This window comes from Cariama cristata, unplaced genomic scaffold, assembly GCF_000690535.1.
Source record: "Cariama cristata isolate BGI_N322 unplaced genomic scaffold, ASM69053v1 scaffold21809, whole genome shotgun sequence".
NCBI classification, from domain to species: domain Eukaryota; kingdom Metazoa; phylum Chordata; class Aves; order Cariamiformes; family Cariamidae; genus Cariama; species Cariama cristata.
This window is the reverse complement of record NW_009634324.1, coordinates 3,703-21,238: the sequence shown is the minus strand read 5'-3', so window position 1 is coordinate 21,238 and position 17,536 is coordinate 3,703. Positions and strand designations below refer to the sequence as shown.

At 38.5% G+C, this 17,536-nt stretch overlaps 1 protein-coding gene across 1 annotated transcript; it reads right to left on the bottom strand.

Annotated features, from left to right (window-relative positions):
- Positions 1-3,015: 3,015 nt before the first annotated feature.
- CHP1 (calcineurin-like EF-hand protein 1) lies at positions 3,016-16,044 on the bottom strand (the record flags this gene model as incomplete). The annotated part of the gene is made up of 6 exons (XM_009707112.1): positions 3,016-3,589; positions 4,876-4,998; positions 6,068-6,129; positions 7,007-7,134; positions 8,403-8,483; positions 15,972-16,044. Coding segments are annotated over 6 exons (521 nt in total), but the record flags the coding sequence as incomplete, so codon positions are not given.
- Positions 16,045-17,536: the final 1,492 nt, after the last annotated feature.

Sequence of the window (17,536 nt, the reverse complement as noted above, 5' to 3'; positions counted from 1 at the left end):
GCTGCCGCTCCCCCGGCCTCCATTTCACCGCGCAGCAACGTCAGCCCTGCCCCGCCGCCGCCTGCCTGTGCCCGTGAAATCCCGGCTGAACCAGCACAGCCGCTGGCATGAGCCGCCCTCACCAAGTGATCTTGATTGCTCTGAATGACTCCTTTTATCCATTCTGCCAGGTTTTGTGTCATCTGCAAATATTATTTTTTTTTTTTAGCAGCGGTAATTTCACACTTCAAGCTGATGGGTGAATGTATTGAAGAGGAGTACTTACCCATTCAGAAAACTCTCGAGAAACACCCCCATTTAGCCGTGATTCATCACAGACGACTACTACAAGCCACTTCAGTGGAAATCTTAGGCCATTTAATGCACACTTTTCTACTATGTAGTGTTTTAATGCAGATGGTCAGCTTAAATGAAACACTTCTGCCAACTTAAATACTATATCCACATGCTATTTACAACCAAAGTTGTAGTTTCAAAGAACTGAAAGCAGACTTTTAAAGTAATTTTCCATTGTAAAGTTACGGAAACTAACATTATTTTTACTCCTGCTGTTCATGAGTCAAATCCTGTATTCAGATTTTGTTTTGCCCAGACTTGATGCGAAGCTAACGGGCCTACAGCTATTTCAGTGAGCTCATTTGCCACCTTTCAGTATTGATTAGCTATCAAGCCCATTTCCACTTTCTGTAGTCTTCATAATACTCTAACAGTTAATGAAAACTAATTGTAACCATAGATCTCTGCAGCCAACCATCCAGAGATTTTCAACATAACAAACTTGAGTCTGCAGATTTTACTGCAGACTTTACTTCCTATTTGCCAATAGTCTGGAAAATGGTTCATCTGTATTTAAATACCTATCCATTATCCTGCATTTTCAAAAGACAATGATGAAATAATTAAGTAGCTCTGCCTTCAAGCTGATAATCTTATTGCTCTTCCAGACTTCAACCTTCACAGATGACCTTTGTTCTCAAGAAGACTTAAGGTGATTTCTACAAGCAACGAGGTATGCTAAAAATATTACTTTTGTGGAAATCTGCTTAGTTTTGAACAATTCTAAAATTAACATAAATTTAAGATATCAGCTCTATAAAACGTCTTACTGTCTACCACGTTTTAAGTTACATGTTAAATATGTAGATTTCAGAACACTGAGTAAGATACTCGGTGGCTTCCCTGCGATTTATACAGCTAACAGCAAAGTTAAATTCTGATAGTTGAGGAGGTGTTTTTTATTGCAGGAAAGTTAGTTGGGCTTTGTTTGAGGTGCAGGGTTTTTTTGCTGGGCACCTATTAAGAGTACATTAGCAAAAATACCTGATGTCTAAAGTGGGGGCTTATGAGGACAGACATCACAAACTAGCATTAGTATTATATATCCTTTAATTTGAACAACACAGGGGCAGGGGGAAGCCTAGTTTGGAACCATGGAGAACTGTAATGCCCATGTTGTTATGGGATCCATAGTGCAAGAGTATAAGCTCCAGAAGAGGACACACACTTATGTTTCCTCCACCCCACCAGCAGAATAAAGGATTGTTAATACTCTGAAAAAAAGCTCAGTTATAAGAAATTGATCTGTAAGGCCTGCTAGCACCATTCTACTGGTATTTAACTTTTCCAGTCGTTAAAAAATAGTCAATTACCATACAGGAATAGTTTTAGGTTGTTTGGGGTTTTTTGTTTTTATACAGTGGAAGGTTTATTTATGGATTGATAAATACAATATCCAGTCTCACTGGGACAGTAAGGCACAACTGTAGGTTACAACTATATAGCTGGAAGAGAGCAACACCTACTTTTAAGCAAATCACAAAGCCTACAAACACTTTTTTTTTTTTACTTTTCAATCTGTTAACATTGTTACATCCTATTTTACATGACACGGTCATAAAACTATAATGTTTCTTTCTCATACAGAGTAGAGGTTTTTAATTTACATTGATTTCTGGAATTGTGCTGCACTCTGCAAAACAATGAAGTGCGACATTTCACTTTGCAATTCCTTAACTTAAAGCAAATCAAAAATCCTTCAGAGACTTGCATGTTATTCTTTAACACAAGTGATCATTAAAGGAACTGAGAAAAAAGGAAATGCACATTTGAGAGTAGTCTGAGACTGGTAAGTATTTATAGAAATGTTAACACACAACATAGGGAAGCAGTTATAACACTGATTCTTCAATAAAAAAGCTCCCAGTTTTTTTTTGTTTTATTGGAAGGACTTCCCAGACTGTAGGATGCTCCAGCTGAACTAGATGAGATCATTTGCCAATCTAGCCACAGAAAATTATGTTACTATTGAACTTTAAATAATTTTGATCTCTTGAATTTATCAGCATTATATTAATGGTATTAATCATCTTCCACCTGCAAAGAAATTTGTATACAAATATATTCTGAAATATTTGGAATAACATGTACTTCCCCAAATTATATTCTTATGCCAGAGCTTTCATAAATACAGCTACCACCCTCAACACAAGTCTAACAGACCAGGACTTCCATATTGGAAAATGTAAATAATTACTGATTATTCAGGCCACTAGGATTGTAAAAAAAAAATCAGTACTATGTTTCATGACACTATTACCAGGGGGCAGTGACAGAACTACAAATCCAGATTTTGGCACAGCTAGTTTTCTTGCATTATGTACACTGGTAAACAAGTTTGCACTTTGAGGCAAAACCACCCTGATGAGAGGAGGGATCCTAGAGCAAAGGAACCTGGAGAGGGCACTTCATGGTCCACTAGGCTGTCAAGCCTGCAAGCTAATCAAAGGAAAGAAACAAGTTTCTGCATCTGCTACTGCAACAACTGAAGTGACTTAGTGCAGAATTCCTATTCCTTTTGAGGACACCACAGCCTGGCTCCACCATAGATTCTCTTATTTGTCCCTGTGAATTCATCCCACAAAGAACAAAAAGTACTCCAGGCTATCATTGAGCATGCACTGCTAGTTGTACAATGAAGCCATAGAAACTGAGAAGTCCTCAAGTAAAAGGCAGATTTGGAAGCAGTAAAGCAACAAATCTGCATGTAAAGAGCCAAATGGGGGGGAAAGAGGCAGCTGTAGTGTGGTGTCGCTACTGGAAGCAAAAGTGAATCATTATCACTGCACCTAGTACTTGAGTAGATGCTTGTCTCCAAAGTATTTCAGAGGGCGCTTCTGTGGCGTGTTCCTGTTTTTCCATTCTCAGATTCAGAGCTCAGAAGAATCAGTTTGTAGATTAAACAGCAGTACATAAGGAGAGACATTTTTGCTGAAACAGCAGTGAAGGAGACAAGGGAGAAAGGGAAAAAAAAACGTAAGGAAAAGATTTAAAAAAAAAAATTGCTCCTTTCCAAGTTGCATGGCAGCCATTTCCCTTTGTTCCTGATGCACAGGGAATGTTCACATTGGTAGAACAAATCAGGGAGGGGTTGGAGATGTATCTGCACCAGTAGCAATGCTCTGGGGGAAGGTGCTAAGGAGAAAATGAAGTTCTATTCATCATATAGTAGGGGTAGAAAGAATGGGTTCTCCATCCATCAGTGAAGAAATCGAATGCTCATTTTCTGCTCTACGTCCACCTTCTCCAAAACCTGCAACAAAATTCAGAAACAGCTACTTAAGTTACTGTACATACTTTGCTCCTCCAAGGTTTCTTACTCTAGTAGAAAGGAAGTGGGCAGGAACATGGGATGTCTTCAATTTGGCATGCCAGTCTTTCATCTAGAGACTGCTATTTTTCATTCTGGACTAAGGTCCTTCCAAGGAAAGAAACTTCAGCCATTAAAGCTGGAAGAAGGCTGTCAACCAAAATGTAACTAATGCAGTTTTAGTCTGCCAACAGCCCAGAAAGGCTTGGATTCCCAAATTAGATTATGTGAGGATGCACAGCCAGCAAACAGAAGGGAGAACAGAGTAGAGGAAGCGGCTCATTGAAGAGCTAAAATCAAGACCACAGCATCACTGACGCAAATCATTGTAAAACTGGGGTGGCAACTTTATTCACTGAATTGCTATTAACACTGAGGTATGAAGACATTAGTCTGCTCCAGGCTGTTTCAGGCAGTAGACTTCAGTGTTCCAAGATTAGAGTAATTAGGTTTGAAGAGACCTCTGGAGGTCTTTTGGTCCAACTCCCTCAACTCCTACTTAAAGGAAGGCCAGCTAGATCAGGTTGTCCAGTTAAGTTTTAATTATCCTCAAGGAAGGAGGTTCTGCATCTTCAGCAGCTATGATCATCCTCATGGTAAAAAGTTTTCCCTATGGCTAACCAGAATGTCCTATGTTGCAACTTGTTTCTGTTGCCTCTTGTCCTGTCTTTGTCCACCTCCAGGATAAGTGTGGTTCCTCTTGTCAACACCATCCCATTAGGTAGTTGAAATTGTTCTGCTATAGACAACCTTCTCCACTGACTATGTGGTGGCTCCTTACTATCACCTATTTCTGACTAACAAAAGATGTCATTCAAAGGACTAGAGGTAGGAACTTGAATACTTATACTAGTTCTGTCACTAACAGATAAAATCTACAAGTGAAAACTGATCAGCACAATTTTAGCAGAATTATTCTTTTGTACCTGTGCTAGTCAGGCTATTTGTGCAGAAAGAATTGGTTGCAAAAAAATAAAGTGAAAATTCTGCAGTATGCTCAGTGCTGTAGCTTATACAACATACGGACTAATTATTAGTACCCTGACAGTATTAAAAAAAAAGTCCTGATAAAGAAGGGTTGAAAAAGAGCTATAAGGCAGCTTGCTTTGCCCAAATGCAGGCAGGACTATTTGAACAACTTCCTCTCTGTCTCCATTTGCATTTAAGTCTGAATGACTTCCCCATTACTAAGCAGTTTCATTTAGTCATTAAAAACATAGTTTACCAACCTTTACAAACTCTGCAAAGGAGATGGCACTATCTCCATCCTGATCAGCTTCCTGGATTGTCCTGTCAGCAATGCTGCCCAGCTGCTCGTCTGAAATATTTACACCAACCATCATCCGTAATACCTGTAACAAACAGAAGTCCCCAGATTAAATACGAAAACAAAATAACTATTATTGACATGGGAACAGAAGTATTCTTAGTGCTGTTTTTCTCATGTATACTGTCAAAATAACACCATACCAGAACAATCCTGGAGGACTTCCATGGAAGTCATTTCTAGACAGACTTCTATTTGTCCTTTGTAAATCAAGGTTTTCAGGAAAGACAGCTTCCTTTTGTGGCCACCTCTGACAAAAAAAAAAATCTTGCTTTTTCAGTAGGTGGCAGGAAGAGGGAGAAGTACAAGAAAGCTGTTGGAACTAGGAATTAGTATGGTTTGTTCCCATGCTTTGCCTATTTCCACACACCCCCCTCCCCCCAAAAAAAAAAAAAACATACCAACATTTGACTGAATATCTACTGTTTGAGATAACTGCCTATGGGAATCTTGTAAGTATAAGGTCAAATGATAACTGCCATTACTCTCTACAGGTAGTAAAGCATTTTCTGGGCAGATAGAAGAGGACAGTTTCAGTCAAAAGCAAATCCTTGTCCTACATCACGAACCACAAATTGCCATGTCTACTTCCCAGGATTAGTAGTATGTAATTACTCCTAGCTCAAGCCTAGTTTCATATATATGCAGCATTGATGAACTTTGATTACCTTTGCTACAATTTCAAGAAGTTTTATTCTATTGAGACAATGCACAGAGGATCAGGCAAACAACCTAATCCACCTCAAGGATTGTCCCTGTGAAGTCCTGTTAGAAGCACCTTTGAAAGTTACAGAAAGTAGTTCTTAAGGGGCTCAGTGTATTTGTTGGATATTTAGGTATCATTTCCACTAGGATCTGCTTAGCCTAACACTCTGGTTTAAATTTGAATCTAGCATTCCCAGTCTGATAGAACAGCCTAGGCTACCAAATGAGATTAAAGTCTCATACCATATCTAAAGCTTTAAACCAGAGAGAAGCAATTAGCCACCAAATTCCTTCAGGAGTTCTTTTAAGCAGACTGTTGTATCTGCCTTCTTCATTCTAAATGGGTGTGAAGGTCATGGAGTCATTCAAAGCAGACCTATGCTATTTACCTGAAGAAGCTCATCCCTGGAAATCTTGTCATCTTTATCTAGATCATATAACCGAAAAGCAACTACAGGGAAGAAAAGAATGAGCAGTTTAATTCAAGTGCCATTACTTTTCTTCATAACCATACATTTGTCTAAAAAAAAATAGTAAGTATTCATAAATTATTTTTAGAGATTTAGCTTAGAATTTAAATTCACTAGAAAATTCATGTTCAGTTCCATGAAGTGTTATTACTGCATAGAGGAATAACATTGCCAAGAAGTGAAAAATCTTACTTAAGTACTCAGTTCAAGTACTTTCAGAAGCACTCTGCTTGCAGAGGTATTTCTGCAAAGCCCCAACTCCTGCAAGTATAATTACCACCAAGATACATTCAATCCTTTTTTACATCAGCCAACCATTTTTACATCACCATTCATTCTCTTTGACTATATTCTGGATGAGATATGACAGAAATTTTAAGTGTTCTGAGGACTGTTGCCAACTTTGATTAGTGAGCAAGAGCATTCTGCTCATATGCTGTAGGCAGACATCCAAATACTCAAGAAAGTACTCAGCTGAAGGTGAGGAAAAATTACTGCACTATATAAAAGACTGGAGAAAGAAGCAAAGAAAGACTGTTCATGTATGGGATGAGGCTTCTAAATCTGAAATAACTTTGCATGCAAACCATTTCAAAACACTTCTGTTACAAGCATTTGGAAAAGCGTATACGTTGCTCAAGATTCAACCAATTCCACCAAATTCCAATACAAGAATGGGTCAATTGTTCACACTCTGAACAGGTAAGCTTGCAAGTTCATTAAAAAAAAAATCATGTATTAGAGGGTATCACTCCACAGGGAACGACTCTACAGAAAACCCCAAGCCCCTTCACTCCCTACCCACAAAAACAAAGTAAGAAAAATAATTGCTTCTATAGGAAGGTTCACATTTCTTACAGTGGAGCTTGTTACTTCGGCTGTTCAGTGGTTCTGGTCCATTCTGGTCTTTGCTCTTTTCATTATCTTCTATGGGTCGGAAGTGAGCTAGTGTCCTCATGAATCCACGGAAATTCACTTGGTCCTCTCTGTGTAAGCATTTCAGCACATCAGTTTTAGCATAGCTTATACAGGTTCTTTATTTCAGTAAAGAGTAGTATGAACATCTAAAGCATCAAGACCACGCAGACACTTCCTCTCCCACCTCCCCAAGGTTTGGCTGCCTCTGCTCAAACCCAGCTCTGATACAGTGCAGTTGCAACCTGGGATCACACTGTTATGAAGTTTGATGTGTAAAAAAAGACTTGTTGAGGGTTCCCCTTGCCTGCAAGTTCTGTTTAAGCTGAAGTTCTCACCCTTGGCCCTTGCCTGAGCTATCCTGCAGCTATGCCCGAGTCTGGCAATCTGTCTTGGTGATCTGGACCCCGATTCCGTGACTTGAGCTGAGACTAGCTTCACCACTGTCAACTTGTCTGGCAGCCACTGGACTGTTGGCTGACCTGACAGTCACTGGACCTGCTCTGCTTTTCTTGTTCAGGTGCTGTGCCCTTTGCCAGCAAGTACATTGCCCCTGCCAGCTTTGCTGTCACCCTCGGCTCCGGCTTGTGGGTGGCCATTGCTTACTGCTCTCCAGCAAATAGCTCTCTTCTCTAGTTTCTGTGGGAACCAGCTATGCAAGTACTTTCCAGGACTCCTGCTTTCTATGCAGGAAGCCCTGCCTGGTATTAGCTGATATGACTTGATTAGACAATCCAACCTTCATCAATCAGTAATGACAAATGTGTTCAAGAACAGCAGCAGATTCCATAGAATGATGTGGAGATATAATGAAGAGAGATAGTACTGCAAATTTGATCATCTCTTTGGATTTATGTTAGAAGTGCCATAAGCTATCTCTTAAATGTGATCAAAAACTACAAACAAACAAAGCTGATCTAATAACAAAGGTAGACTCAGAGGCTAAAACATGGAAAACAAGACTAAATTAGTTAATTGCAATACTATTTAGCATAAAATAGTATTGCTACAAGTTTGCTTTAAGAACCAAAGTCCATACATGCCCTCGACTTTAGAAGTAATCAGCAGCACAGCAAGAACAGTGCAAAACTGTGACATGAGGCCTGAGTTTGTCAATGAATAAAGCACTTCAACCTTACAAGATTTTTGTGTATTTCTCATTACAGAATGAAAACATGCTGAGGACACAATGTACCCACATACATTTCATGACAAGTTTGAGGTGTTCAATTATTAGTAAATTCAAATTCCATGCTTTAATTATCAGCACTTCACTCCTATCAAAACTTCAAACTACAAATTTTGCACCTGCTTGCAAATTCAGTCTGTTGGAACTCACCCTTCTGGAAAGAAGGCGTTGATAATTCTGTCTCCCAGTGGATTGATGGCAAGTTCTGGAATCCGCTGGAAGTCTTCACGGCTAAGTAAAGCAAGAACACAGGAAGTCCGCATAAAGTTGAAGTCAGAGGAGGAAAAAGTTGCTTAAAAAGAATTTACAGTAAAATGTCCATTGGGTTCCATTTCTGCAGCAAGACATGTGGTGGTTTTTAAAAATGCAACTCTTTAAATCATGTTTTCTCCATGACTAATGGCACAAAACAAAGCAAAAGACAATGCCAAGCCTGTATTATCAACTAGCAGTGTTCATTTATCATGTTAACAGCACCTCTCAGCTAACATTGTGCTAGAAACCTTCCCGTAACGATGCCAGCTAGTTTGCAATTTAAGGAAAGGAAAGCTTCTGAAATGGCTCTGAAGCAAAATATGGCTTCAAAATGAAAATAATGTTGGTTTGTTGTTTTTTTTAATCATTATTTTGGTACTGAATCATTTCAGTTGGCATGATTTTTCCAGACCACCCCATTCCACATTCTGGGACACCACCATACTCCTCCAAACTTACCACAGGTGATCTGTATATTCTAATAGGAATTTTTTCATTTATGCAACAACTTTGTATCTTATTATAAGTGCCAAATTTCAGATTATTTTTGCTTCAACCAAGCAGCATTCCTATTTTAAAGTAGTAAATTTAGACTTTGACAGGGGCCTGTACACCAGATGTAACTTTATCAGTACATAGCAAATACTCACAGCTTTTGCCAGCCATTCTTTTTTCAGCTCATGACGACATGTACACATTATAGTGCAAGCATAGCTATGCTTACATTGTTACAGCTTTTCCTCCTCTGGAAGACATCATGAGCTGTACCAATGTAAACACATTATAGATCAGTATAACATGAACATAGGGTTCATTCTATTATCAGAGTTGCACTAATAATTTGTCTTTTCTTTCAACCTAATAGAATGTCAGAAAGGGAAGTGGGATATCTCTGTGTGACCAAGGCAGACACACCAAGCATGTCTTAGTGAATACTTTGGTCAACAGGGGTTTGGGTTTTTTTTGTTTGTTTGTTTTTCCACTACAATAGAGCACAGCAATTTATCACTTAGTACAAGATGTACTCCATAATCATTTAGGTTTTTAATTGCAAAGATAACAGCAATGGCGTTAACAAAAAGAATCTATTCTGTCTGGATGCATAACTTGACATTTCCTCCCCAATCTCCAGAAATACTGGCAATTCCCTTCAAGTCAAATGCAGTCCTGCTGTTTTTGAAGTTTGGGTCAAAGTCTCAAACTTTGTTACTAAATGTTTGCTACTTTTGAAAACTATGCTTACTAAATGAATCAGCAACAAGGTTTGATTCATTAGGTCATTACAACAAAAAACTGGGAAAGTAATTTAAACATTAACAGATTTTGAGATTATTTGTTGAAGTATACTGGCCTTTTGTAATACTGTGATCTTAAAGACAAGGGAAAAAAGGAATTGGCTAACCTTATTACTAGTCTAGCCTGGGAAAGGCACAGAAGCAAGACGTTCTAGTTTTCAATGCATTCTAAAGCACTCCTTGCACCTGGTCACACCACAGCACTGTTAAGAGTCCCAATTATATCTATTACAACATAGTGAAACTCTCTGACCTTCTAATAGAGTGACCTGACCATATTTTTAAGCTATCCCAGCAAACTTCTGCTCTGACCAGGTCCAAATTATTTTTAATAGGCAAAGTTAACATCTGTATAACATGATCAACTGGTTACCAGACCCTTCAGGACTGCTGCATATGAAGCTGTAGCTGAAGGGCAAAGTATGCATTAGCAATTTAGGCAGGAGATGCAGTGATGTGGAAAGCCTATGTCCTGGTAACAATATTTTAACAACAGGACTTCAGTGTCAATGCTAACATTTAAAAGCTAAAAGCAGCAGCTGCCTCCTCTGCCATTCAGAGCAAAATCCTCATGCTTCAGATTTTTTTTCCTTGCGTATCACTACTTTTTAGTATTTAGCCTCAATTTGCACTCAGCATTTCAGCCTCCAGTTATTTTGCTTTCTAACAGGAGATTAACAATTAACCACAAATAACTCTGCAGGTTTCAAATCTATTTGTTCTGTCATTATCAGAATTGCAGTAGACCATTTTTGCTTATTAACAGCACATTACTGAGTGAGTGTTATAACTGAAATAGCCATAACAGCCATAAAAGTAAATGAATGCATGAGAAAGTTATTCTCCACCTTATAAACTAAGGCTTCCTGCAGTCATTAGGGACCAACTTCACCTGGCTGAGGCTGGAGCTTACAGGAAATTTGATGCCCTCTACTTCTGCATTCATGTGTCATAGCAACAAGGCTCTTCTAATGTGTCTTCCAGGAACTTGGCTTCTATTAAATCTTTGCTTGAATGTAACATGCAAAGCAACCTTTAACTGCACGTTATCACTATGCAGGCCAACCATCTGATATATATGCCAGCACATTCACATTTAGACATACTTTGCAGTAAGGAATTTATAGATTCTCAGTAAGACAAATATTTCTGAGTATACCATCCAAGGCACATAGCAGATCCCTACCGTAAAGGTGGCTCTGCCTCACCCCAAAGGCTGCAAGAAACCTACTAGACCCTTTTTTTTCTTCAATTATTTCTGGTTGTTCATCCTTCTGTTACTTCTAGATAGCAGCAGAGTACTGTTCCCTCAACAGGAATGAGCAGCATAGGGCTATCTAGAGAGGAGGGAAAATAAAACAATGGAGAGAAAACAAACCATATGCGAAACAGAAGTGGCAAAGGAAAAGTGTCCAGAGGATATAGGTAACAAGAAATTACTTGAGAAAGGGAAATAATTAAAAGTAGTAAGGTGTATTATCAAGACAGTCAAACAGATTTAACAGGTAACTACTGAAGAGGTTTCACTGCTCCCTTCCTTTGTCAACATTAGCTTTGTCATTCATCAAACCTTTTGGTTGTCTAATCTATCTCACTAACCCCCAAAAAAGCTCCCCACTTTCCTCCTCTCCACCCTCCTATTTTTCTGTTGAATTAGCAACCTGAAGCAGTTAAAAAATTCAAAAATCTAACATCACCATGGCTGACAAAGAAGAGGTGCTGGGAGCCTAGAGAAATGACAGGGAAAGAAGATGGACATCCTCCTCTTTCAGGGCCATGTCGGCCATCTCATCTAACTTACACATGCTCTACACAATTAAAAAGTTGCTTAACTATCAGAGGAGTAATTGGTTTATTAACATTAGGCCATGAAGTACTGTAAAAGTAAAGGTGGTAATTAGATAAGCAATGGGCGAAGGGGAAGAAAAAAAAAAAGAGTGTGAATAAGGCATGGTTGAGGACAGGAGTACAGACTATTCTAGTACCCTATCACTTTCCGATCCAAACCCATATCCTGCCTGTCTTGTCTGTTTTAGATAAAGCTAGAAATCTTTTGCATTTTCTTAAGTAAAGGTAAATAATTCCATGTTCAGAGACCTAGCTTTTATGTTTTCCTTTGAAGTCTTGCAATATCAGTTTGAACATATAAGAACAAGCCTGACACCTTTCCAGGCTGAGATGATTCAATTCACTGACAAAGATTAACAGATGGCCCTGCAAGGTCTTGCCACCCTTCTCTCAGGACCAAAGGCTTTCTGAAGTTCTCCAGGACACACCATCTTGTGAACAGCTTTCATAAGCATGAGATACGCATCAACAACTCACTGTGTCTATTCTCCTCAGGTATTGGCTTTCAGAATACTTGCCTTCCCTTCCTTCTTCTACACTCACCAGGCTGTACCAATTGCTGTATAGTAAAAAATACTTCTGAAGTGCTCAACCTGTCATTTCCCCAGTGCAGAAGAAAGTACTGTTAAAGTGAGAGGCTCCATACAGAAGTTAGATGCAGAAGGAGCAGTTTAGACAAGTATCTCCTTTTTATAGCTCTATATGTTCCTGTCTAGAGCTACTTACTAGTAGATAAATTTTAGAGCAGATGTATCCTTGTATGGTGTACACTTCAACCAGCCCAACAAGGAGACTCACTGAAGCAAGCACACACTTATCCTGGTCATATGCTTCAATTTCCTCATCTTGGAAATCAGAATGTAAAGAAGAAAACATGCACACTGGTTTCCTACTGACCTGTAGTTAGGATGTAGGTAGAACAAGTATGTTTCAGATTTCATAATTTAGATGTAGCTATGGACATCCAAGGGTATCAACCTTTTGTTTTGGCAACTCAACATGTCACAATATTGAAATCACAAGTGACAAAAGAATTTTCAAAGGAACAGTTCTGTCCTGGCTTTTACAACCTGGTTTCATTCAGATGGTGCAAGTCTGAGGAAGCTTACTCATTTTGTTTAGGAAAAATGAAGCTATGAAAAAATATAATATTTTTCTACACTTTTAAAGAATTGGTAAGAGTTAATCAGAAGAGAAGGAAAAAAAAAGGCACCAAAACAAGGTATGATGGAGTTTTGTCTCCATCAATACCCTCCTCATGTCTCATTTATGTAACTCTGAAAAGAAAGTGCCTTGAAACGGCACATAGGTACGCTGATAGAAACATCTGGCTAGGAAAGATTTCAGCTTTTGATTACAGTTTCAGAATGAACTACCTGTCTTCTCTAACCACCTGGATTAATCATCATCTACCAGATCTTTTGTACAAAGTGTTCTTTACCTTGCCCATTTTTAATACATAGATAAGAAGGATAAGCACAACTTTTCCCCTTCTTCAGAAGGGTGGTACACATTTAAAGATTTACTTCATGCCATAAAGAATGCCTAACACTTCTTTTCCTGATCATAGTCACATGAGTGACTTCTGTCATGTCCGATTTGTAAGTCAAAGGTGTAAGTCATTCTTATAGAAACAATTACTCTTGCTCACAGGAAACAAACAGAAGACATGCCTTCTAAAATGTTTGGTGGTAGTAAGTGATAACTTCATCTTGCTTGTCTCAAAGTAGCAAGTTCTTTGATCTGTATTTCAGAAACCAACATTTACAACCTTCTGAGCTGTAGTTCTTACTCTCCCCTCATTTTTTTTTCAGGAAGTAGTTTTCCATTACTTGACTGTAATGGTTTCCACATATTGTGGGTGCCAGGACAGGTTTCAAAATTTGAATGCCACCAAGTCAGCCACATTTGGGAGCAGGCTATGCTTAAAGGCCAGGACTGCAAGCTAAGGGATCAAAATCTGCATAGTTGCTGGGATTTTCCAAACAAATTTCACTTCCTTTTCCAAGTACCATGTGATTATCAACAATGAAAGTCGAACTCCTCCTGATACATAACACTATGAAACTAAGCATTGTGCAACAGACATTCATAGCATATTTAATTAATTACTCCTCTTACATAAACTGAGTACAACCACTCTGAAGTTTATGCAAACTTTATGGACTCAGTAGGTGAATTTAAAGTTGGAGGGAAGAGTTGAGGAAGAATGTGTGCTAGGTTCAAATTATACTAGACTAGTCTGGCAGCCATCACCTTTGTTCATCAGTGAAGACTAAATCCACATGCAAAGTTTGAAGAGGCTGTTACTGTTCTTTTTCAAGGAAGTTAATTTTGAGACATAAGTAGTCTTAACCTTACCTACAATATCATCAGCTGATTTGTCTGTCACATGTAGCCAGTGCTACAATTTATAGGATACACTGGCTTTGGTGACAAAGTGGGCTTAAGAAGTTCCTGCCCGGCCCATCCCAAGCCAATTGTTTCCACACCCACAATGCATTTTGTCATCCCTTCAGCTATGCAAGTCCAGATATTTACAGTACAGCCACAGTCAAAATCACTGGAGTCAGTCAGCTTAAAAATACCTACACAAGCCAAAAGAGGAGAGTATTTTTAACCAAAAATAATCACTCAGTAGTTCTGTTTACAGTACAACTCCACAACCAATTACTTAAATGTTAACTGAGAAGTCAGCAATTTGTGGCACCAGAAGGAACTGCATATTTCCTTCAGGAAAGGAAACTGCAGTAAGCCAGCAGTATTGTCAAAGACAGTGTATCTTACAACTTGTCACCATCTTCTAAGCAGTGATTCTAGCTTTAGAGTGAGGTTGGTTTATAGGTAGGTCTAGCTTTCATAGGTTTACAGTGCATCCTACAATCACATTTTGCAACATCACATACAAAATCCCCAGTGATCTCTGAATCTATGTTCCCTGGGTTTGACTAAGAGTTGCTATGAAAGAAATTAACTCTATCCCAGCCAGACCCAATATACTATGCTACAACAAGGTCCCTTTCCCCTTCCTACTCTCTCGTGCATTCTCTCCAGCTTCCCTGTGCACTGGTTCTGGCATATGAGGCTATATGGTGAATGGGAAACAAAATCCACCTGAACACTGATCAGATTCCTTTTTTTCTTGTTTTGCTTGGCAAGTTTTCAAAGCTGTATGTTAGTTTCCAAAGACAGCCTTGAGTACCAGCATCAACACAGAAAAGCAACAGACTTTCAGCAGCAGTATGGTCTTAGACCAACTATGTTGGTTGCAAAATGGCACCCGTGGAGCTATCCATGACTGCACTTTATTTGTCATATGTTTCCATAACATTAATGTAATCTGTAGGCAACATCAAGAGAATAATAAGTAATTTAATACAATCAGAATTCATAATTAGTTCAGTAAATAAAGAGCAAACCAACAGGCAATATAATAACCAGAGTGCGAAGACTAGAGAACAAAGACAGCAGGCAGAGAAATACTTTAACAGGCACTCATCACACTAGAGTTTACCTTTCAATTGAGAATACTCTTTCCAGCAGACTCAGTCCATCAAAGTGAAAAATGTTTTGCAGATAAAGTCTAAGCCTCATCTTTATTTAATTAAGCTGTAAGAAACTTGTTCACTTCTGTAGTTTTCAAATTACAGACAGAAGACAAACACTTTAAAGATCTTGGAATATCCTGCACTACTACTTTAAAGAATAAAGTGTGTATTTGTTTAGTCACAGAGACTTGGTTCCAGCTCTTTCTTTTTATTTTTGAGCATACTAATAGACGTGGGTGTTCAGCAAGAGGTGCAAAGAATAGTAAATGGCTTGCAGATCAAAGTAGTGTTAAAAATCACTGAGTATCAGAAACAATTAAGAGCTCATGCTCCCAAAAATATAAATGATCTTTTTGTTATGAAGGCCAGGATGAAGCCATAGTGGAACCATTCTTGTTATATGTTGCTTCTAGTAATTATTAAGATAAGTAAGAAATTACAATCTAAAAATGTGGTTTAACATTTCTGAACATTTGTTGTAACACCTTGAACACCAAATCTGACCTTTCTTGTATGAACTGCCACAAACCTTCAGCACTACAGTAAAGACAATTGGTATTTAGAGCACCTCGGTTCAACAATCACACTTCTCCTGACCTTTTATGAAAGAGAACAAACTCGAATGGCTATGTGGACAGTAGGTATGAAAGAACCTGTCATAATAGCCTCACTGATTCACCATAGGAGGAAAACATGCAGGCATCTTGCAACAGCAAGCCACCATTACAGATATGTGGCAATGCAAGAACAGCTGAATTAGTGAGAATACCCACCTAAGAGTGCCATTTTCTCCTTTGTCTAGGCTGGTGAAGCGACTATACAAGCGGGTGATTTGACTGTGGGAGACTGAAGAAAAAAAAAAAAGAAAAAACACAAATTAGCATGTCAATGATTCCTCACAGGAACAGACCTCATTACACTGAACTACTCTGTTGCTAGAAGCTCTGTTCACAAAAAAGATTACACAAAACAAGTTACATTGGAAGCACATAGCAATCAGTCTAGGGACTTTATGAGCTGTAAGTTATATCTTAATACTCAAGAATCCACAAATAAGCCCATTCTTCAAAAATTTGCCTAACTCTGCCTTCTACCCATTTATATTTTTGGTCTTTTAATACTCTTTGGTTATCTGATTCAGTACATGGCAATTAAAAAGAAAAAAAACATTTGGTTCACAGTTCCACTGTATTTCCCTTAACTCCTTTATGGCTAGAAATAATCTAGACATAGCCTCCACTGATCATAGAATCATTATGGTCAGAAGAGACCTCAAAGATCATCAAGTCCAACCGTATACCCAATGCCACCATGCCTGCTAAACCCACTAAACCATGTCTCAAAGCACCACATCTAAACATTTTTTTAACACCTCCAGGGATGGTGAGTCCACTGCCTCCCTGGGGAGCCCATTCTAATGCCTAACGACTCTTACAGTGAAGAAGTTCTTCCTAATATGCAACCTGAACTTCCCCTGGCACAACTTGAGACCATTTCCTCTTGTCCTAGTGATGACCTCTACATCATTCATGACACTCAGACTTCTGTTATGGTATCTTTTCTTCTCTTTTGCTTATCTCTACTCCTCTTGTCTTTCTCCATCCAAAGATGGAAAGTATACTCAGCTTCTCTGCATCTGCAAAGTAGTCAGAGAGACTTTACACCTGATCACTTTTCTTCCTTTACAGGACTGCCTGAATTTAACAGTTTGTTCATTTTGGCATTCACTAAAGTAATTTCCAGGCTTCTAGGACATTGAGTTAAAAATTAAAAAGCCTATTTCTACAGAAGTTCAGGAAGTAGTTGGGACACAAAGCAAGCAGAAAGTTATCGCACACTTTTTAAATCTGCAATTTGAAACAGAAATTCCAAAGCCAGTATTAAGTTTAGCATAACAGCGTCAACATTACCAAGATATTAGACAACTTGAGATACTAAATATCTAGATCTTTAGAATAGTTGATGATGGGACTAAATTAAATCTATCTAGAAAAGCAATTTCTTTAACACTGAAAGAATGTCCTACAGAAGGTCTTGGCTTTTCAGAGTCTCTTCAGATGAAGTTAATACATACCTAAAATAAGACTGAATTGAATTTTAATGTTTACTTAGTAAAGATGTGATTTTCTAAAATGTTAAACTAGGACTTAGTGTCATTTTCAGATTCAATTGTTTTAAGAAGCTTCACCAGCACATGTACAATGCTTTTATTATTTGCTAAAACTTATTTGGGAACAGGTTGCCCAGCAGTTCTCTGATTTGTGATAGCTGACGCAATTTTTTGGTTTTAGGTTTGTTCTTTCTCCAGGCTATTTGTTTAGGTTCAACTGTTCCCTCC